The sequence below is a fragment of the Hetaerina americana genome, unplaced genomic scaffold, assembly GCF_022747635.1.
Source record: "Hetaerina americana unplaced genomic scaffold, ioHetAmer1.1.p SCAF_9, whole genome shotgun sequence".
Classification (NCBI taxonomy): Eukaryota; Metazoa; Arthropoda; class Insecta; order Odonata; family Calopterygidae; genus Hetaerina; species Hetaerina americana.
In genome coordinates, this window is record NW_027287538.1 from 2,481,888 (window position 1) to 2,506,328 (window position 24,441).

The following is a 24,441-nucleotide window of genomic DNA, read 5'->3' on the forward strand; positions in this document are numbered from 1 at the left end:
TAAATATTGCTTCATTGCAATAATACTCTGATGTACTTTGGGGCTACCTGACATTTATATTTGATGTTATATAGCCTCAGTATTTTTGTAATGGCTCATTAAATTCTTCAAAACCCTTACACCAATAGTCTCCATGGATGATCTGCTCTGATTGGGTTGAATTATTTCAACAATTTAACCGTCCAAATGAACATTGCTCAAGTTTCTTTAACATTTTTTAATGTTCTTAAAATTTTGAAAACATAATTTATTATTTTTAACATTTCTTAACATTTTGGCATTTTGCATTAAGTTAGAATATTTAAAGTAACTGTTTTATTATTCAAAATTCAACAAATCCACAAACATTATGATGCAAAATACTGAGTATATGCCAAAATGAGCACAAAATACTGATGTGAGCTACGGCCGCCACCCCGCAACCTGATCAATGAGACTTCAGAGGGGTGCTGGAAGTGGTTTGCCCTCCAGGCCACACAAAATGTTCCTTGCAGCCAGCACGGCCATGTCCTGCCTTGTTTTCACTGTAGCACTCCCCAAGTGTGGAATAAGAACTGAAGCAGAGAGAAAACACAAATGTTATATAATTTCGTCACTCTGTCATAGCAAAATCATGCATGTACCCACTGAACTATTTACCTGCTTCTGGGTGGTAAATTTAGAAAGTCGAGAGTTCATTCTCATAAATCCTTGCATAAATTAATTAAATGCTACAGCACATCAAACAAAGAAGCCTTTTGGAAAAACAGACATTTCAATTAGAATCATATTTAAAGTCCTAATAGTCAATGTAACAATTTCAGAGTTTATTGTTACAAATTGTTGCATTGTAATGCACATTTATCAGATGACTCCGTTAAAAGCTACTGTCACAGCATCTCCTGTAGTTTCTTGGACTTAATTTTCAATTGGAAATACAAATTTTCAATACTAACTTACCAGATTACTATTGTAAACTGTGCTGAATAGACTCGAGGTTTTTGGATATACTTCATGTTTTTGCCAAATTCATCACCTTCATTGCCCTCATTGTTCTTGCCCAAGCTTATTTTAAGAGGGTGGTCGTCTGAAGAGTGAGGAGGCATTAGCAAGCATCAAAGAAACTATCGTTTCAGCTAGAGTTTTAACTCATCAGGATACCCCACTTTGCCTGTGATTTTAGATTGCAGTGCTTCCCCGTATGGTCTTGGTGAGTACAAATTGGAGAATAGACAGAAAAGGTCATTCGCTTTCAACTTAAGATTACCTAATGGGGCAGAAAGTAATTACTCATATATCGATTTGAATGCCATGGCAATCATATTTGCTATTCAAAAGTATATGCACGGTTTTCAGAAGAAATTTCATTTTGAGGACAGACCACAACAAACTGCTGGTTTACATTTATGGTGGAAAATGATCATCCCTCAAACAGCAGCCATCAGACTTCTCTGTGTTGTGGGCAATAATACTACAAGGTTAAGATTTAAAATCAAGGCAAGACAGGAGATATACCATATTTTCCCATTGATAATGTGCAACCTGAACTTTGTAGTTATCATGAATTTGTATTGATACCACACAGCACCCAGGCCTTCATAGCTCTCTTGAACGTGTATAGATGCTGCGCATCTGTGTGCATTTGCATATATATATATATATATAAAATGGGCTGACACAATACAACAAAAAAAGAAAAGAATAGCAACATTTAAAAGAACAATCACACGGTAAATTGTTCAAGCTTTCGGCCCTCTCAGAGGCCTTCAAGTGAGACTCTCTTGAAGAAGTCAGTCTCACTTGAAGAAGGCCTCTGAGAGGGCCGGAGGCTCGAACAATTTACCGTGTGAGTGTTCTTTTAAATGTGTCTATTCTTTTCTATTTGTGTTATATTGTGTCAGCCCATTATTGTGCCGCTCGTGTCAGTTTTTCCTCACAATCGTTATATATATATATACATATATATATATATATATATATATATATATACACCTGTATATATACAGGTATATTAATATACACACATACATACGCATACATACAAACACATACACATGTATATATACAATTATATTTTTATATATATACTCATTCACATAGAAATAGATATAAGGAAAAGGGATAGGAACACATGCAAAGGACGAACACAGTAGAATCAGGGCACTTGGTTGCTTAAAGCATTACAGATCTCAGTGTATATTACGTTTCCTGGATAGCTGAAGTGGTTAGACCATCCGCCCCGCAAGTGGAAAGATCTGGTGCTCAAATCCCGGTCTAGGAAATATTTTTACACTCGTGATTTGCCTGATTTTGCCTTCCCCACCTCTACTGTGTTTGTCCTTTATATGTGTTCCTATCCCTTTTACTTTTTTCTATTTCTATGTGAATGAGTATTTGTTTGCCAGTTGGCGGGATTTCATGTTTGAATGTATATGTGTATATATATATATATATATATATATATATATATATATAGAGAGAGATAAGTATATATATATATACTTATATATACATATATATATACATATATATATATATATACATATATATACATCCCTCCCCGGACTACAACCTTGACGTGGTGGAAGGGCTTGTGCATTCTGATGACCCCTAGAGCTGTGCTGGTGGGAGTAATAATAATTGCTCCTGGTAGGGTCACTGATGCCAGATAGGTTAAAGGTTAGGAGCCAGACAAAAGGTAGCCCACAAAGTGTCTGTTCCTCAGTGAGGCGACTGCAATGGCATCTGACCCCAGTGGGGCAGCCAGTAAGTGATGGTGTCACATTCAAAACACTATTGAGGAAGTCAACGGGAAAAAATCTCAATTATCATTCCCAAGATGTAAATGTTGGATAACACAGAGAATATGAGTCCTGGCAACTATGGCGAACAGCCCAATTGGCCATGTGTCATGCCAGGCAGCGGTCATCATCCCACGAAACCCTTGCAAGGGAAAACTGGCAGCAGCAGGACAGAAGATGCAGGAGAAGAAGACCAAATTAGTTAGAATAGGAAAGTAGGATGAGGGCAGGGAAATTGGAGAATATTAAGCGAAAAATGGAAAGGGGAAAAATAGATATTTTAGGTCTACACAAGGTGAGATGGAAAGATAGCGGGGATTACTGGAGTGATAATTATAAAATAATATACAGCAGTGGGGACGAGAGCCAATGAGGGGTTGCCATACTATTGAAGAGGCAGGAAATACCATAGTCAACATAGAACAGGTAACGGATAGATTATTACTAATAGAGATAAAAGCGGAACCGATGAACTTGATTATTATTCAGGTATACATGCCACCGAGCAACCATACAGAGGAAAAGGTCAATAGGATATACGATCAATTAAGTTTAGAAGTAGATTATAGATTAGATATAGTTTAGATATAGATTAAATTAGGAAGAAGCGTAGTCAAAATAGAAAAGGTAACGGATAGATCATTAACAATAGAGATAAAAGCAGAACCGACGACCTTGGTTATTATTCAGGTATACATGCCACCGAGCAACCATGCGAAAGAAGAGGTCGATAGGATATACGATCAATTAGAGGACATAATTGCATGTGTTCCTGCAGGGAAACATTTGATAGTGATGGGGGATTGGAATGCGATGGTAGGCGAAGGAATGACTGTGGGCAGAAAGCAGTTGAGTTCTGCAGGAGAGAGGGGTTAGTCATCACCAACACTTGGTTTAGACACCACAAAAGATGCAGGTATACATGGAAAATGCCAGGTGACTCAGAAAGATATCAGCTAGATTATATTCTAGTTAGACACAGGTTTAGGAACAGTGTGATAAATCCACACAGCTTCCCGGGAGCGGATGCGGACTATGACCACAATTTAGTTGTCATGAAATGTAGCCTCCATTTGAAAGAGATAAGGCAGTTGCGGCGGGTTAAAAAATGGAATGTAGAAGCATTAAATGGATTAAAAAGGAAGAACTATCAACAGGCTGTAGAGGATATTATGGAGGATGGTAAAGGGCTAAGTACTATTGAAGAAAAATGGGAAAGTATCAAGAAAGGATTATCTAAAGCCGCATGAAAATTTGCAGAGGAAGGGTGAAATTGGTGTGCTGTACAGCAAAGTTAAATCTTTATCGGGAAGTAAGAAAGGAAGATCTATGCTAACAGTTAAAGATAAGGCTGGTAAGATAATAGTTGACACAAGAAATATCAAAGAGAGAAGGAAGGAATATATAGAAAAACTGTATAGTAAAGAACTTAGACCAATAAGTTAGACATAGAGAAGGAACATGATGTGGAGAAAGATAGCTTAGGTCCAAGCATACTGGACGAGGAGATAGAAAGGGCATTAAGGGGGATGAAGCTAAATAAGGACTTGGGAGTGGATAACATTCCTGCAGAACTACTCAAATGTTTAGGCAAATAAGGGAGGAAGCGGCTATATGGGCTGATTCGTAGTATCTATAAGGAAGGAACCTGGTCGGAAGACTTTGTGAGATCAGTTCTAGTTCCTATTCCAAAAAGGTTGGAAAAGAATGATTACTTAGGGAATGACCAGTTTCGGTTTAGGAAGGGGAGAGGTACGTCTGATGCCATTGCAGTAATGAGATTATTAATCAAGAGGAATATAGAATACAACCAGGAGGTATTTGCCTGTTTCATAGATTTTGAAAAGTGTTTGATAGAGTGATTTGGGAAAAACTAATGAGTATAGAGCAGAAAATAGGAATAGATTGGAGGGAAAGGAGGCTAATCCGCAACCTGTACATGTCTCAGACTGCTCAAGTACGAGTGGGGAACAGGGAGTCCGGATGGGCAGTGTTAGGAAGAGGTGTAAGGTTGGGTTGCCCATTATCACCGTTGCTGTTCAACCTGTATGCAGAGGAAATGATCAAAGAGGCATGGGAAGAACTAGAGGTAGGAATGAAAGTGGGCGGGGAATTCGTAAAATCAGTTAGGTTTGCTGATGACCAAGCTTTAGTTTGTCAGTCAGCCAAGAGGTTGCAAGCATTGCTGAGTGAATTGGAAATTCAGTGCAACAGGTATGGGATGAGAATCAACATTAATAAAACAAGGGTTATGCGATTTTCTAGAAAGAAAAAGGTTAAGCTAAACATTACAATAGGAGGGCAAAAAACTAGAGCAGGTAGAACAGTTTACGTATCTTGAAAGTGTTTTGGACCAACGCGGTCAAAGTAGTAAGGACGGACGCAAGGAGAAGAATTGCGCTTGGCAAAGAGGCTTTCACAAGGAGGAGGGAGTTGATGACAGGGAAGTTGAGTAAGCAAGTTAAGAAAAGACTCGTAAAAACTTTGATACGGAGCGTAGCTACGTACTGCGCGGAAACGTGGTCATTGAAGTAGGAGGATAGACGTAGACTGGAGGGCTTTTGAAATGTGGGTGTGGAGAAGAATGGAGAAGGTGAAACGGACAGAGAAGAAAACAAATGAGGTATTGTGGGCGAAAAGAGGGGTTTGTTGGGAGAAATCCTATGGAGGCAGGAAAAGTGGATGAATGGAGTATTGACCGACAGTGGGATGTTGAAGACTGTAAGAGGGGAGAATGTTAGGTAAATGAGGAAAGGGCAGGAACAGGATAGGGATGTTGGACGGGATAAAGGGAGGAAGGAAGTACTCAGAGATGAAGAGGGACCTGATGTAGAGTAGGTTGCTGGATTGTGTTTTGTTAAGAGTCACAAAATATTCCTTTAGTAGCTGTGTCCATCGAAAAACCTACCTTAACTGGTAGATCACCTAATAATAATAATATTATGTATATATATAATTATATATAAATATAATATTTGATATGCATTATTTAATATTATAATTATACATATATATAATATATATATATATATATAATATATATATATATATATATAATATGTGTAAAAATACATCTATATGCATACACTAATAGATGGGAACAACCACTGTATATGGAATCATCATTGCCTGTGGCTATATCTACCATAAGTATACAGAAGACATTGGAAGCAACATAAGGATAAAAAATAAACAATATTTACAAGCTAACAAAATATGCCGCCTTATTGCTTTTTTGCTATGATTTGTAGGTGAAAACGGGAGATAGGTTTTTGTGCCTTTTGATTTGCTAAATAAATTAACTTTTAGCAAATCAAGTATAAAAAATAAGAGAATGAATGAAATCGAATTTTCTTGTATTGTCTGCTTTACTTTGCTTTGTTATTATTGGCAATCAGCTGTTCTGTACACCCTCCAAGTTCTATGAAAGTGCCGCTTACGTGGTGATTGTTTCAAACCTGAATTCAGTTTATCCTTAGTAATTTACAATTTTCTCAAGAAAATTACCCATGGAGAAGAAAACATATACAGCGATGTTTAAGCTAGAAGTCATCAATTTTGCAAAAGAATTAGGAAATTGCCAGGCTACCAGGATTTATCCATTAATTAATCTTTTAAGTCAAAGTTAAGGTCTAGTTGGGAAAAGTGGATGATGTCTGGTATGGAAGACTACACAGAATCGGGAAGGATTAGAAGAGTGTCTTGTGAAGAAATAAACCAGTGGATCCTGGAAATATGGCTGGGTGTCAGAGTGACTTGTGTGCAAAATGGATTTGAAACATTTTTAGGTAATATTTCAACGCCACTGCTAGAAGATGAGGAAGAGTTAACTCAGTTATGTACCTGAAGAGATAATAAATGCACTTAATTCATTTAATTGTGATTCAGCTGATGAATTTCTTGGATTTGAGTGATCTACCTATCCTCACATATATTTATACCTGAGTGTATATAATACGACATACTCTACATATAAGTTAAGTACTAAGCAGTAGAATAAAGAAGTAATATGTATTAGAATAAATGAAGCATAGAAATTATGTTTCTTCTTTTCTCATGGCTTTATGAGATGAAATAACTGTAACAGTAGCAGATCTGTATAAAATAGAACGCAATTATAAAGGCATACTTCCAGACTATTTTGTTTTTGCAAAAATCTTCTATAAGTTATTGTGTACATAGGCGTGTAATTGTTTGGATTTTTTCAATTTTCATAACATAATGCGCATCGTCATTTTTTCGATCATCTGAACACTTTTGCATAGATAACAAGCATGTTATACGGTATTTGCTGAATGGATTTCAATATTCTATTTCGCCATGCAATAGGAAGGGTAAGAGATTTTTAGTATAAGGAGTTGGCGAAAGGGAATTTCAACGTGTAACTGTAAGGGGAGCTTTACAAGAATTTGAGGTAATATATGTTGGCTAAGGCTTTATTTGGTTGTCCAGTTAAAGTTAGTGATGCTTTAAACCATTTATGCTGAGCAAAAATGAACGTATGGAGCCAGGTAGTTTAATTGTGGGAAATAGAAATGTAGTATTAGAAAAACCAAGGATACTTTGAGGGAACTGCATGCCAGTCACCAGGGTGCTGTTAAGATGAAGTATATTCCAATGGAAACCAGGTCAAGTGAGGGCAATCAACGGCACAACCAGTCCAACCCCTTGCCCTCATGCCTCTGAGAATATGAGGGTAAGCAATCCTTAGCCATCTTGAAAAAGGAATGGAAGCGTGAGAGGTTAAGAGTGTGTTAGTGATATTTTTCTGTGTCCTATCCTCAAGTCGGCATGCACATAAAGAAATAGTTTTGGCGTGATGGAAGGGCTCGTGCCCCTAGAGCTCTGCTGTTGAGAGCAATGATATCTGTGCTCCTGGCAGGGTTACCCATAGGTCAACAGGTAAGGGTGAAAGAGGAAAGGTAGTCCCAGTGAGGTGGCTGCAAAGCTGTCTGACCCCAGTGGGGCGGCTATAGAGTGATGGTGTCATGTTAAAAACACTATTGAGAAAAGCAATGGGAAACCACCTCAATTATTATTCCCAAGATTAATATGATGAACACTACAGAGAATATCAGTCCTGGAACTATGGGACTCTGCTTTTTGCTCTGCCCAGCAGTGGGAGAGGCAAAGCTTCTGCGGTTGTCATCTCACCAAATCCTTGCAAAGCAAAAGATAAAGCAGCAGCATAAGAGACACAACAGAAAAAGACCGAATTGATAAGAATAGGAACTTGGAATGTTCAGACAATGTTGAGGACAGGAAAATTAGACAATATATAGCCAAAATCAGATAAAATACCACTGTATTCAAATAATACTAGTCCCATGGACCTCAATGTGCACAACTTATTGTGTCCTTACTGATTAAATTTTGAGCACACTGGCCACAGGGCAGGCAAGGGTTCTGAACCAAAAATAAATCACCCGCTTCGTCAGGGTGTTCCATCACTTGCTCCCTTACCACAGTCATTGGAGTCCCCCCTCATCGGATGAAGGGGCTCGGCAGTGAAGGGGAATGAGTGGGGAGGAAACGACAGGGGGTGAGGGGCGGGATGGAAAAATGAAATATAGATATTTTAGGTTCATGCGAGGTGAGATGGAAGGATAGCGGGGATTACTGGAGTGTAGAGTGGAAGGGAAAGTGCTAGTGAAGGGTACGAATCATAGGGAGGAGAAGTCAATAGGGCATACTATCAGTCAGAGGAAACAATTTTAGGTGATCCTGGAAAAAAATATTTGATAGCGTTTGGGGATGGTAGGATTACGACGGTAAGCAAAGGAGGAGATGGTAGTGATGTGGGGGACAGCACATCAAGAGAAAGGAATCACCCTGGGGAGGAAGCAATAAATAGTCCTGCGGGGCCAAGCATAACAAACATCTGGTTTAAATACCACAAAAAGAATAGGTATGCATGGCAAATGCCCTTGGTTTGCAAGACAGAGTTGGGGGAATAGGAATCAAGTAAGGCCCATCAAATAAATGGGGGTAGACAACATTATGGTGGTGAGTAAAGTTATTTGATTTGAAAATAGGGTAGCAGTTGCACCTGTGTAATATATGTTGGGTATAAGTGCAAAAACTTCCTTGGTATTTGTTTTTAATGAAATCCATTCATATAATTCTCTGACTTTTACAGTTTTCCCAAAAAATTCCTTTTCTTCAAATATCTGTCATAAAATACATCTGTACATTCTTTTATATGCTATTCCTTCCTACCTGGTTCACTTTTTATCACACATCAAGTATCAGGAGCATAAAATCACCTTTACTTAAATGATGGAAAAAAGATATGTTCCCGTTAGAATGCTGCCAGACTTTGGCATACCTATCTTGAAAGTTATTCTCTAGGCTATCGACAGAAATTACAAATAAATATGGAGCAAGTATTCATAGCAGACTTAAAACTGTTTCCAAAGGTAGTATTTTTTAACTCACATTTCAACTGAGATAAAAATAACATCCAAATAAATGCTTGTGAAATGAATTTATAATTTTTATGAAAAATAATGATATGTACAAAATATTTACACTCTATTATAATTGTAGTTATCTAGTTCAATTACAATCATGAAATACAATTAATCATTCTTCCTTAAAAATGCCGTTTTTCATTAAGTATTTAAATATTCATTATTCACAATGGAGGAAAATTATTTTAAATTCATGTAGAAATAATATTTTTTTATCTTTTTAAACCATCAGATGTCACTGTATGCAGAAATTTCTAGAATTTATCTCAGTTTTTTCAAGACACTGCCATTCTAGATCATTTAATCATTCTGATCCATGATAGAGTTCAAATGATTCCCTTCTGATTTCCAAAGTCATGCAGTTATGAAAAGTGAACTTTTAATTAGCAAGTATACATTATTGACTACACAATACTAACACGCAACGCAATCAGCATGTAATCAAATCATCAAATTATTTTAATTAATTGTAAACTTTAAAAACTTTTGACAAAATAGGAAAATAATGTTGCTTATCTTAAAATAAATTGGAATGGAATGAAAAAATTGGTAAATGAGAAGACAAAACTTCTTCTGCAACAAAACTGTTAATACTGTAATGGAACACTACTCACAGCAGTTTTTTAGACTGGCTAGGGGATGATTGGTGGGCAAAGGTTCAGGGGTCATGACGTCCAAGCCAGCTGCCTGTATCTTTCCATCCTGAAGGGCTCTCACCAGTGCTTCTTGATCAATCAAACCTGTCCAAAAATTAGTAGCAGAAGGATTGAAAAAGTTCAAACAATTGCACCATAAAAATTTATCAAAACTGTGTATCATAATAAAAATAGCTCTTGGTCATTCCTCATACAATTGACCTTGTCAAGGAGGAATGCTATAAAAAAATTAAAAGTACATTACACATCAAAAGATAAGGTCAGTAGTGGTATAAGAAAAATATTCTTCAACTGAGTTCAACGAAAGTATATGCCCTGAGGGTACAACCATTTTGAACTTGGCAAAAATAGCAAGACATTAATATTTTGCAGAACTTGGAGACATGGGAGCTCCAACTCAGTTTTGAATCAAGGTAAAACCATAACCAGTTTGGCAGGTCTACCTTCATTAGATGAAAATTACAGACTGCAAATTAATTGCTCAGTTTTACTTGGATTTAACAAAAAACCATTAACTTTCAGCCATTTTCAATATCCAATGTTAAAGGGTTTTTGGTGAAATCAGGTGGCATTATGGCTGGTGGATCAAATCACAAAAGATGGATCAGTGGCATACAAAATGGACTTGTTGTGAGGAAGGTCATCAATCAGAATTAAAAATTAGAAACTCCCCAAAACTAAGCCCCATGAGACGGAAGGAGGCAATCAGCCGGCCATCTGATTCCACAATCTGTCATGCTCGGTAGGATATGAATAACTTATTTTTTTATTCACCATAAGCTGGTTCAGTATGGTTTTGTTGTCAAACAAAAAAATGTGCAAAAATTTTGCTAGCATACATAATATGGAAAAAATGGTTATTTACATTAACCACGGATATTTATAAAATAACATTTTACACTTTTCTTTACATGATGCACAAAATCCATCCACATTGAACAAAGGTTTAATAAGCAAGTATGCTTAACAATTACGTTTGACATTATTTGAAGGTGATGCTTTCAAATCTGGAAGAAGCAGGTTAAAAAATTTGGCTCGTTTGTGGTATGGTCCCTCACCACTCAACTTCGACAATCTTGCCTCAATGTGCATGTCAAGTCTTGTATGTGTAGTGTCCTGATGATGAATATTTAAGTTTAGCTAACAAACTGCATTTTTTCCTTAAAAAATAAGATTAGGTTGTAATAGAGGAAACAAGAAAAAACAAAGAGAAACTTGGTAGTATTTTATATTTTAATATATTCAATATTAGATTCTCAGACATTGATTAAGGCTAAGTAAAATACATCATGAACTGTGCATACACATTCAATTGTTCATCTCATTTGGAAGTGGCATTATCCTCCTCAAAGAGCTGTGTATACGTATATATAATGCGAATTACCATTGTTTTCTTTTATTGTTTTAAATCCCCTTCAGAAGCCAAATAAAGAAACGACCTCTACATGAGAATCCTTGTCCTCTGGGGATCCTAATCCAGGAGGTTCTGATATTCATACCTCATAGAATGAAAATAAACCACTCATCAGTGAAGGACAATTTACTTCAGTCATGTAAATGTATCCATTTACCAATAACACCAGGCATATATTACATACAGATTCAGATTACACCAAGCACACATTACGTACAGATTCAGATTATACCAGGCACACATTACATACAGATTCCTTCCCAGAAACTTTCACTCTCAGTTAAACCCTATGAGAAGGACCTAAATAATGCTGACACTGTAAAAAATTCTTGGGTTTTCAGATTGAATCATCCCAAAAATTGGCCTTGTATATTGACGACTAAAAATCTAAACTTAATATAACTCTTTTCCAGCTGAGATAATTGTTTTTTAGTACTGGCTTAGATATCCTAAAATGTCTGTACCATTCAAATTATCAATCTCAATTATCATATGGGATTATATTCTGGGGTGGGTGGTTCAAGCCATCGCCAAAAGATTTTTAAAGTGCAGAAATAAGGGCTATTTTAAACTCACCTTCCAGACAATCCAGCCGGCCTCATTTTCATGAGCAGTAAATTATTCCAATGGCTGTTCTTAAATTATACAAAATGGTCTTACTTGTTAAGAATAACATGTGTTTATAGGAACAAAATCTAAATATCTATCGTCATGATATATGTACTAAACTTGACATGCACATTGAGGCAAGATTGTCTAATTTTTTTGTTCTATGAGGAAACCATACTAAACAGGCTTATGGTGAATAAAGAAGCAAATTGTGTTATACTCACAATTCTCAAGAATAAAATTCAAGTGAACAAGGAAACAGTATAAATGGGTTTTGTTGTACTACACTTATTAGTATAACCAGGCTTTGTATTTCCACTTCATCTTTGGCCTTCTAAGCCCATAGTTTTGATGACATATATGGATAGCTGTCAGGAACATCCACTTTCAAAACTGAAACTTTTGGGCTTCCTGTTTTCAGAATGCTTTCAATAACCGGTTAATAATTAATTTCACCATTTCTGAACCCAATGTTTATTTCCCTGAAATGAGGCTAAAATTGAATTCCATAAACTTATGGTTTCCCATAGATGTATAACAGACCCTTTCCTAAATCAGGCAGTGCTCATATATGGCTTACAAAATATTTGCAGGGATGCAGAGCAATTGATTTACATGTCACCTTTTTAAGAACCCAACTATTGTTACAAATGTACGTTATTTAGATTTTTACCTCCTCGAGCAACGTTGACAAGGACTGCTGTTTTCTTCATCTTAGCAAATGCTTCATCATTGAACATCCCCTTGGTTTCAGGTGACAGAGGGCAAGAGACAACTACAAAGTCGCTTTCTTGAAGCAGCTCTTCCAGAGAGACAAACTCTGCACCAATAGCTTCACCTAAAAATAATCATGTAGGTGGAGGCTTCAGTAATTCATATTTACTATTCTGCGCACTTCTACAATAGGTAACTACTCCTTTTTCACAACAGTCATTTTATATTTCACAATGCGTACCTATCCTATGAGTTCCTAGCAATATAATTCTACCCGTGAGTTTTGCCGACAACCTTTTTTGAGAAGAATAGAGGACTAGGCCGTGCATATACATATTCAAGGCAGGCAACCATTTTTTGCCATGTGTATGTACTATGTACGTTTTGAATAAATGAGACATCTTGAAAACATTTTTAATGAACTGAACAGCATTTCAAAGATCCATGAGATGGTTCTTAAATATTTTTGTTTAAAATACAGAATTTGCTGTTCTACTTTGAAATAAACTCACTCATTTAGGCTTCACTTCATGCGAATTTTTTATATTCACATTAAAGGACAAATACAATATCTCTGAGGAAAATTACATGTATATAGTACTGTAACTATATTTTAATACAAGGGATCTATTCTTTAAATGATCATATTTATCATCAATGTGTTTTTAGACCACTAAATTCTGGAAAAATGTTTTCGTGGAGCAATGTTAAAAGCTTTTTAATGGGTAGCTTCATATTTTACATAAAAAGCGGGTACCAGGTTTTTCTCGCGACAATGCCTTTTAAGCCCATTCTTCTTGATTGGGCATTGGAAAATTATTGCTCTCCCAAGACTGAAAATGATAAAGCATATGTGCGTGCATCATACAAGACTGTGCTTACTGAACACTACAGCCATCATTTAAAGTAGCAAGATTTACCTCATAATTATTACTCTATTGTCGGATGTAACAAAGTATACATCAAAAGGGGTGGTTTGTTGAGACTAGTGGAAGTGGACCGGTAGATAGGCAGATGCAATGTTTACACTCTTTCATAATGGGTATGGTGGTGGGGACTTAACAAAAAGAGCAGCATAGAAAAAAGGGCTTGATGACATGTGCAAGGAAGTAAAGACATATTTCCATGCATAGGAAATTAGTATTCTTTGCTATGGAGCATTGGCCTGGTTGGATCTGATACCTGGTCTTTGAGTCAAGAGGATTTGCAGAGATTGGAGGATTTTGTGTTGTGGGTAGAGTGGAGAATGGAGGAGTAGATAAGTGGGAGAGAGGAATAATAAGAACAGAGTATAAAATACAATGGGAGGAGAGATGAAGTTGCTGGGTGAACTCCAAATTAGGCGTATGGAAAGGGTGGAGGGAGTGCTGAAAAGATTAGGGTTCCTTAATAGCAAGGAGATGCAATAGGATATTGGGGTGTGGAGGAGAGAGGAGAATGACCTTTTTATGAGGCATGGTGGCAAGAAGAAATAGACAAGGAAGTATGGAAATGTAGGGCGCAATGCATAAAACATAATAGTGGCAATAGACATCCAATTAGAAGGTAGTACACCATGCTGGAAATGATTGAAGTGGTGACTTTAGTCCATTCCTAACCTTTTTGGGGAAATAAAATTGTTATTTGGCCTTAATTACCATTTAAGGTAGGTTTTGGATGGACGCTGACTGAATATGCCCACATATCTTAGTCTTGCGGGACATAGTATACACCCAACATGAAAATAGAGCCTTCTTCAATTCTACACACATCCTATCTCCATTCATTCCGTCCAAAATGCCTATCCTATTTCTCCACCTACTTCACTTGCCTAACGCATCCTCTATCCCTCTTTCAGCATCCCACTGCCAATCAACATGCCTTGCATTCACCTTTGCTGCCCCCTTTGGATTTCTCCCAACAACCCTCTCTCTCCTCTCCTACCATGACTGCTACTTCATTTGTTTTTCTTTCCATTTTCCAACCTCCACAGCCACATCCCATTAGACTCCAATTTTTGCCTACCATCCTGCTCCAATGACTAGTTCCGTGCCATACAAAACCATGCTCCATATCAAAGCTTTCACTATAATTTTCTTAACATCCTTTATCAATGTCCCAGTCATCAAATCCTTCCCCCTTGTGAAAGCTTTGCGTGACTTTTCTCCTTATATCCCTACTACTCTGGCCACCTCGGTCCAAAACACTCCCGAAATATGTAAACTCTTCCTCATGCTCTAGTTTTTCTGCTTCTATTTTAATGTTTAACTCAGCCTTTCTCTTTATGGAAAACCTCATCACTTTTGTTTTGCTTAAACTGGGAACTTGGCAGTCAAGCGGGTAGAGCTGGGTTGGTAGCTGGAGGGTCCAGGTTTGATTTCCAGGCACACCTCTCAGAGCACCTTCAGGTACACCAAAGCTGTCTGATGTTTCAGACCATAGGTCTTCCTGGGAAATCATAGATGGCAAAGGTAAAGGAACTGACTCACCTATCCTGATGTATTAGTGAATTGCATGAGCTGTTGGGCTTAGTACAAGATGCAACTCTATCCTGATGTATTAAAACAATCCAAGGCTGATAACTACGGTGTGGTGGTTTTTGTTTAAATTGATTCTCCTCCCATTGTTTTCACTCTGATTTTCTAATAAACTCAGTAATGATTTAGTGCCTCTTGGTTAACTGGCTGATTAAAGTTTGATGATCCACAACTTAATTGATTTGATGAATTCTCCGCCAAGTTTCATTCCACTCTCCAGTTCTTCCAATGCCTCTTTCCTTCATGTATATATTGAAAATTGCAGGTGAAATTTGACACTCTTGTGTCACTCCTATCATAACACCACCGATTCTGACTCTCCATCAGCCATACATACCTGAGCAGTCTGAGACATATACAGGTTACCGATAAGTCACCCATCCCTCCAATCCCCTCCTAACTTTATAATTCATCAAAAACCATGAATATAGTAATCAACTTGAAGGTCCTTTTGATAAGTGAGGATTGAGCTCATCCAGCACTAAGTCTGACAGTGTGTGAAATTCGCACATCAACGGGGTAATAATGGGGGCCAGTTCCTTTCCCTGAGCCGGTTCTGTGGGTTGCTTATTCCGCTGCACCATATTCATAAAACACAGTAATCAACTCGAATGTTGGTTTGGTAGGTGATGGAAGAGTTCACCCAGTATTGAGTCTGACGGCGTGTGAAATTCAAACATAAGGGTAATAATGAGAGCCAGTTCCTTTCCTTGTTCCAGTCATGGTTTCCCAGGAAGATAACCAGAAAATCAAACAGCTTGGGTGAAGCAGGCTGAGAGTGCCCAGAGGGACTTGCCCGGCATATATATGTATGTATAAAACCATAAACACAGTAATCAACCCTCAGGTCAGTTTGGAAGGTCCCCAACGTAATCACTTGCCTTCCTCTCATTGATGACCATGAGAACCACTCAAGTGTCAAACTCATTGTTCTGTAATCCTCAAATAAGGTGTCCTATCCCTTTTTTGGAATGGAAAGTAATTCTGAACTGTCAAAATTTTCCAGCCACTTTTTCACTCCATGAATGCAAAGAATCTCTTGCTTTTCCGACAACTTTTTTCTTAGCCATTAAGTAGGTCTATTGGAATGCTATCTTGCCCATGGTCAAACTTGAATACATTTCCATTAGTGCCTTAATGCTTAATACCCTATTACCAGGAGTAATTATCATCGCTTCCAGCAGCACAGCTCTAGGGGTCTTCAGAACACACAAGACCTTCCACCACATAAAAGTTTTCGTTCATGGGAAAGGAAAAATATGATATCCTTTTCAAATTGTTCATGATTGATGTTGGAGAGTTTGGCAGTTTAAAGCCAAGTATTAAAAAACAAACTTGCTCATAATTTTTTCTGAAAAAATATTTTTACCTCACTTGCATTTATTAGTTATGTATTTAGCTATTGGCACTCACCATTCTGTATTTATAATTCTCTTAGCCTAAGTTAATTAGAAGTTCACAACATGCCATTTACCCTCCTTTTTGGGTGAGTGTCCGCAGTAAATGATTCTTCCGACTTCAAATGGTTGGACACGACGAGCAACTGCTTGTCCAATGCCACCTAGCCCAACAATCCCAACGGTGGATCCCCGCAGTTCCATACCCAGCATCCATTGGGCAGCCCCAGTATTCCAGGAACCCCTTATTCATTGGTAGAAAGAGAGAAGCCAAAAAGGAGGATGGAGTGATTGTTAAAATGGTTGCAATACCTAGCTGTAGCAAATTATTACAAAGCATTATTATCTGAGGCATTATTTCAAAAGTTGTCAAAATTATCTGAATATGTAAGCAATCTAGGGCATTGGGAAAAGTTATGAAATGGAGTAAAAATTCAAGTGTTAAAGAATATTTACAACAGAGCCATTTTTTTAAATCCCAAGTTCTTTTGGGAATTCACTTTTAGAAGTATCCGCTGATAATTTAAAATGGACAAGTTGTTCTACTCCTTTTCATGAATTTGGAAGATAATCTGTGTTGGGCAACTCAAAATGATACAACAAGAAAGTGAGGTGCCAAATATGTACTGAAATTGCCATGTTGTGATCAAGATAAAATTTTATTGTTGGCTTTTGGAATGGTTGAGTTTGAAGTTACTTTGATGGTTTTCTTCCAAAGAAGCATCCTGATATTGTTATAGTAAGTTGTAATTAACATTTTAGTATAATTAATTAAGTTGTAAGTAACATGGTAGATCTAAAATAATATGCACAGTACATAATTGCTGTTTAGTTATTATGGGTGGTACCCAACGCACAGATCATTGCCCTAAAATTTCAATGCAATGTAGATAAACCAGTAATAGTGAGGGCTACACATAGCAAAGAATAGTAATTCTACATTAGTATAGATTCCACATCTGTATAAACATGAAAATTATAAAGTTACTGTATTTTTATTTTATGGCCAAGAACACTAATTTCCAACCATCTCAGGATGCCTATTTCTTATTTCGGGGCAAATGTGCTTTTTGTGGTCTTGTTTGTTTACTGTGAAACAGCATTTCACTCAATCCATATCACTTTCTTAGCTTGCAAAGGGACTCCCATTGAACTTCTGAACATCATGTAATTTGCACATTTTAATAGATGCTGTCAGCAGAGATAAGCGACTGGTAAAGCTATGCAATACCAGGGGGTCATGTCTGCCACTTTTCTCTTCGGGATAATAAAGAACACATTTTCTCCTGAAGATTTCTCCCTACGCAAGTCTAAGCTAATCAATAATGAAATGTACCGTATAGTCATGGAAAAAATATGCAGGGTAAAGAGGACTCAACTTCATACAACCTTTTTCTCAATACTGAAAAGGACTTGGATTTCTCCACCACCATTGTAGATAGATAGATAAACGCCTTAATTCATAGTGGGTCATCATGCCATAAGAGATGGTGTTCACTTAAATATAGTCTCATCTCTACAATGGCTGCAAAATTTGGGGACCTGAGGCAAGTTCTGCTCAAGCTTACTATTGAATCAAAACGCACCGAGAAGAAGCTGAAGTTGCTGAATAGGCATCCTGGCTTTGACTTCAAGAGTAATTCTGAATATGGGCAGCTGCAACTTTTACAATTATATTATTTTTTCCACTTCTCTCTTCCAACAGCATTTTCTCTTCAGTGAGGCAGAATCTCTTCTCTATCTCGACTGAAAATGTTTGACCAGGTTTTTGTAACCTGCTCCTCTTCTCCCTGTCCTTCAAATTTATAGGTTTTTGATTATTTGCTGATTTTTGATTTGCTGATTACATCCTAAACCCATTCCAAGATGTGATCTGTAACCTTAAGGCATTGACATGACATGCTCATGGCACTCAACTGGTACACATACCTGGATCAACTTACAAAACATTTAATACATAATATTACGTCATGGCAGTGAATGATCTGCAAAGTCATATTCATGTAGGATACATTAGGTCGTTCAAAAAGTCCTTCGGGAAATGAATAGGCTTTTTTTCAATTTTTCAACATAGTGTGACTCCTTTTAGCTACTTACACTTTTCCCAGCTTTTTTCCAAATTTTGAAAGCCGTCCAAAAAGTAGGATTTCAGATGGCCCTAAAAATAGGCATCTGTTGGCAAGGCAATGACCTTCTTGTTCAACGTGAATCTTTTTCTGTTGAGCTATTTTTACAAGTTTGGAAATGAAAAGAGGTTACTCGGGGCCAAATGTGGTCAACTTGGTGTGGATGCTGTGACAAGTCAAACCTCAATTCCATAATTTTTGCCATCAAAACTGCATGTGTACACCCATATTTTGTCTCAATGGAAGAGAATTGTTTTTCTTTGCCAAATCTGGAATTTTTTCCTGATTTCTTCGCTCAACTAGTGCAATAATGATGGACACTACTCCCCATTTTTTCCCATCTTGAACCATGTTCATCATTTGTAGATGCATGGATATGCAAAAACTTATTCACCCAATTGTACATAAAGAGTCGCAAACACGGGAGCCGATGTGCCATGAACTTCATCCAACTCAGCTTTGACCTCTTTTAGTGTTAAGCCTTTTGAAAGAGGTGTTTAATCAATGCACAAAACTCATTTTCTTCTATTTTTCTAAATGAACAAATTCAGCATCATCTTTGTGAATGAAAATGTTAAAAGACAATTGCAACATAAATAAAAGATTCATTCGACCATGAAAATCAAACTACAAGATGGATGTAGCTGAAACTCAAACAGCAGTCTCGTGAGAAATGAGGCTCACTAAATGCAAACCTTTCCCGATACTAGATTTCTAAGGGGTTATTGAACAACTCATGTATATTATTATTAACAGTTCCCAGGTTGTTGAGATTATACCTATAATATCACATGTCCGCTTTATGAGATGATTTCTGAAAATTCAAATGACTCTGATGTTAAATGATCGTTAAATCAACATTTGTAAGAGCAAAAATGTTACACCCGTCCATTTTAAGGATCAATAGCTCTCATTATATTGAGCTTCCACAGTAGTTTCCATGATCCTGACAACGTGGAGGGGATTTAATCAAGTGCTTGCTGCTTTTTTTCATTAATCTCTTTAAACAGTTTAAAGTATTTTTTGCATTTCTCCCTGAGCACCATTTGAAATACAACCTTTTATATTTGATTCATCTTTAGAAAAATCATAATTCTAGCTTTGTTATTTCCAGGAGTACACATTTCACATGAGTTAATAATATGTTAGAGATATTTTTTTTTGTCTAGGAGAATGATTGATTTACGTACGACATGAGTGCCAATTGGCCTTCATGAAATCTCCGAGCAGCAGCAATCATGAGCCCAAGCGCAACTTCTGCCACAGCACTGGTGAGTACATTAGGTGTGTTCCCAACGAGTATGCCACGGTTCTTTAGTTCAGCAATGTCTATGTGGTCATATCCAGCTGACATGGTTCCAACAACTTTCAAGTTTTCCCCTGAAGAAGGAAAATAATGGTAATTTTGATATGCACTCATTTGTCATTAAGTCTGTTTTCAGAGAGGAATCCTTGGAAGTGGGTAACCATATCTTATGCAGGTTTATTCTTCAAGTGAATATTACAAGCTGAATTAAATAAAATAACAGAAAAAAATGTGCATCAAATTTTCACTTACAGGGGTCCATATACTGCTTGTATAATTGAAAATGCTTAAATAAGTAAAATTAAACAATGTGTGTGTTTACATGCACACACACACACACACACATATTAAACAAAATCTTCACACTGAAAGAGAAAATAATAATGGGGAAAATTAAAGGAAAAATTAAAAATAACCAAAATGCTTGGCATCAAAACTTATTTAAAAAACCACAAAATTCATTTTCATCATAGTGAATGAAAATGTGTCAAGACAATTGCAACATAAACAGAAGGAAATGAGATGCCCAGAGGATATATTTAATAAAATTATATTTCAGATCATCAAGGCTCAATCAAAAAAATTATGAAATGCTTGCCAGTAACCTTTCTGTTCTGGGCTACATAATACAAATTTCACTGTAGCATATGAATGCTTAGTAACTAATTACTGCCCATAAAAAAGGGCATCTCATGAAACAAATCAATCTATTCATTTTTAGGAAATCTATGTTCCTTTTGAATATACCATTTAGGTCTTACCAGCTTCATCCAGAATTTCTTTATCTAGTTTCAAATGTGTGCACCAAAATAAGGCATCAACACCTTTTATTTTTCTTAGAATATCTGCCCTCGAAGGATATGGTTGCTCTGAACATATGATCAACTCGCACCTGAAATGAAATGGCAAATCCAACATTATTTTGTTTTGGGACTCACCTGATAGAATGCATAACTAACCAATAGTATCGGTCAAATGTGTGGTAAAATGGAGAGTTAATACTGGGACAGGAATACAATATCTTCATTCGTGTATGCCATTACATTTTGGAGTGATTGCAATCATTCTAGTGCAACTGCTGATCAACTCCTTCAAAACTTTATAATTTGTTGGTGTTCCTTTTCTATGGAAAGAATTCTCTCAATTAGAAATCAACAAAATTGTTTTAACAAATTAAAAACTCAAATATTGATAGGACATACTTGGCTTTTCTAGAAGCTTAATTAAGTCTGGTATACACTAAACGACATATATCCTTTCCATCAATTCATGCCTACTCTTTGGTCTTTCCCCCAAATCCCATTAGTAGGTATTCTAAAGTGTTCCCTGTATGTGTGTGGAAGTACAAATATGAGCAATGGCTTATATTTTTTCTTAATTTTCTGAAGTCTTTGACACCATAGAATGCCTTCAAATTCTTAATCACTGTATGTTATCAAGACATATGAAGAGAAATAATGCTAGTCACTCATCCCATGCAATCTGAATTCTGCTTTGTTTGTGTTTATGATACAATTTTTGACTAAATGTTACAGAATTATGGTTTCTAAGCTGTTGAATAAAAATTTATGGCATCATATTTGTTTGAAAATAAACAGCTGGTCTATGATAATTATTCAGAATTTTCAAAGGATTAGCAAGGGGTGCTACAGCTGTGTAAACTTAAAGATCTATACTTGGTCTCCTCCTTTTTTTACCAATGATTAATGTTCTTCCAGTCCTGCCGACTATGTTTTATAAGCTAATGCCACAACATTCCTGTGAAGTAGCACGAATCACAGTGAGACTATGAGTATGATAGGCACCTTGCACACCCTAGGACACATTAATGAATAGTGAACAACAGATTCTTCCTGAATTGAATTAAAACAGAGTCTCTTATTAATGATTCCCTTGAATCTGTGACACAAGGAAATGATGTCAAACTTCTCTGTTTTTAATTGATCCTAAACTAAACACGTAAAGTGACCACACATTTGCTATTGGGAAAAAAATTGCCTGAGCCTTGGATTGACTCAGAAAAGACAGATGGTGTGCAACTAATGACCCAGAGTACTCTGATTGGTCATTCCTTGGCAGTTAGGTGGAATTACCCTAATCCACATCAAAGCCATTCTCATGGTGGAAATTATTTGGATTTTCCATTATTTCTACCGTTTCCCTTGTGAGTCTCAGGATATTGCATTTTCCCTAGCCAGCCAGCACTTTTGTTTGGTCAAACTCAGCAGTGGTTCCATTCACGCATGTTTGGTGATTGCTGAGAGTCAAAACTGTTTCTTTTTTTTGTGGCCCTTTGGTGCTCCTCAATTCTGCATTAGATGGACCTTCCTTCCTGTTTGGCAGGCATAGGATTCTCCACATGTGTACTTGAGCTCATATATGTACTCCTTCATATTGGAGTCCAGTCCAGGGATGACCTCACTGATTTTTCTCCTACCACCAAGAAACAGCCAATCAGAGCACAATGGGCCAGTCAGCGTCTCCTATATATAGCAGCCAAATTGCAACAAAGATCAGTTCGACCTGAAGATGCCTCCAGGACTGGGGGTGAAACTTTTGTCCAGCAAGCAAACCAACAATGCGATAGTCATTCCTGCATGAAACCTTCATCAGATAGACCTCGTGGAGGCTTTAAGATTAACAGCTCCTTTGAGAGCCCATACATTTCTAAGTTTCGGTAGAAACTTAGAAATGCATGGGCTGGCAAACATCGGTTCATTGGCATGCTTCTTGAGCAAGATCTTCCACTCTGGTCTTTTTATTTTGAGCTTGAGAATGTCTGCCTTCAGCAAAGAGGTTGAACTGTAACTTATGACTTTGACAGAGATGAGGTCCACGTCTAAATAGTGCCATTTACTGCCCTTCTTACCACCTAGGATAAGAATGACTCCTTCTGCCAGCACCCTGGTGAACAAGATGCAGCATGGGGAGTTTGATATTGAGCACTTGGCATACTGCACCCAGAACTACTGTGTCATGAAGATGCTGTAGACTTACGAGTCCTCCACTATCTACATTTGGAGGGAGGTAAATCGTGACAATAAAAGGCAGAGTCAAGGTTTCCTTAATGGAGTTCCGTAACTGATGGTGCAAAGTAGTGTCAGAAACTGAGAAAATGTTCATTCTAGAATCTTGCTTTTGCCAGGCAGCTCAGAACTTCAGATGCATCTGAGAGCATCTGCATTTGTTAAAATAAAAAACGGATGGTAGCAATTTTACACCATACAAGATTTATTGTATGGCAGGGTTTCAATGTATTTCATCATCTTCAGGTAATTTATTATGCTCAAATTCCAACAAATCATGCCTCAAACTACTCAATCTGTGCATTCGCCATGTCGGAAATTGCATCCTTCACTGCTGCTTTCATCTTTAGCATATGATACTGGGGAACACTTAGATATTCATACGTTTCCCATGATTAAGGTGATGGATGATTGAACATTTATATATATACATGATTGATTTGTCATTTGAATCCCTACCAATCCAATCCACCACATTACATTTTCTAAGTTATAACTGTAGCCGTGATGAGGTATCCTCAATTGGGTAGAAGCCTCGGGTAACATTATTTTGGCCCAAATAAGTTTATGGAATAATAAATAACTGGTGGAGAATGGTTGTTCATTTTGGTCAGCACAAAGCCATGAGGTAAAGAAATGGAAACACTCCACAGGAAACAGCAGGAGGAATCTGCAAAGTGTCCCCTAATTACTTGAGATACAAGAATTGCTATAAATGGGCAATTCGTGTCAAGGCACTATGTTTTAGAGTGAGTTGTTGGGAGGCACTTGTGGATGGGTTGAAGGAGAAGCTGATTTGGTGGAAAAATGAAGGCATTCAAAACTGAACAATAATGCAGAGGGTATTCTAATTCTGTGTGTGTGTGAGATTCATTTGCATTTGAAATTCGTGCTTGCGAAAGGGCAAAGAAGATTTGGGGGTTTTGGTGGACATTTGCACAGAGAATAGGCTGTTGCATAAGAATTCATTTTGGAGGGAGTTGGTAAAGTGAGAAAGATGGAAGATGTAACTGGGCAGCAGTATATCAGACAGATGCAGTACCTGCATCGGAAGTTGGTGAATTATGGTCTGGAAACAACAGACATTCCCTTGACTGCCTTCTACTTGATGAGTATTCCAGTGGAGAAGTATGAGGGCCTAATATGTAGCTTAGAATAGAAGATCAAGCAGTAATAAAAATCTTTACCCATCAAAGAGCAGCACTTGACACTGTAGATGTCATCAAAAGAAAAAAACATATAAAAACATACATTCATTACCGTGGTGAATAGATACACATGTATTATTATTTCACTCTTGAAAAGTCCAGTTCAAACTATTCACTTAAAGAATACAAGGGGTTTGAAATCAACCAATCCTCAATAACGGTTTTGAACCTATTGCAGTTAGTCAGCCTTGCAGTATGAGGAAGTTTGTTGTAGAA

General features: G+C 37.1%; 1 protein-coding gene across 2 annotated transcripts in view; it reads right to left on the bottom strand.

The window, feature by feature from the left end:
- Positions 1-208: 208 nt before the first annotated feature.
- LOC139698716 (glyoxylate reductase/hydroxypyruvate reductase-like) overlaps positions 209-24,441 on the bottom strand; it is a 30,583-nt gene continuing 6,350 nt past the window's right edge. The window contains exons 1-6 of one of the 2 annotated variants that reach the window (XM_071597604.1): positions 20,244-20,357; positions 19,876-20,065; positions 16,637-16,803; positions 12,606-12,770; positions 9,868-9,993; positions 209-554 (exon numbers count right to left, since the gene is read on the bottom strand). In XM_071597604.1, the coding sequence (XP_071453705.1) occupies positions 439-554; positions 9,868-9,993; positions 12,606-12,770; positions 16,637-16,803; positions 19,876-20,065; positions 20,244-20,253 (774 nt within the window). In that variant the 5' untranslated portion in view covers positions 20,254-20,357 and the 3' untranslated portion in view covers positions 209-438. Of the gene's footprint in view, positions 555-9,867; positions 9,994-12,605; positions 12,771-16,636; positions 16,804-19,875; positions 20,066-20,243; positions 20,358-20,752; positions 20,884-24,441 lie in introns of those variants that run through there. The other variant, XM_071597603.1, reaches the window with a different exon arrangement.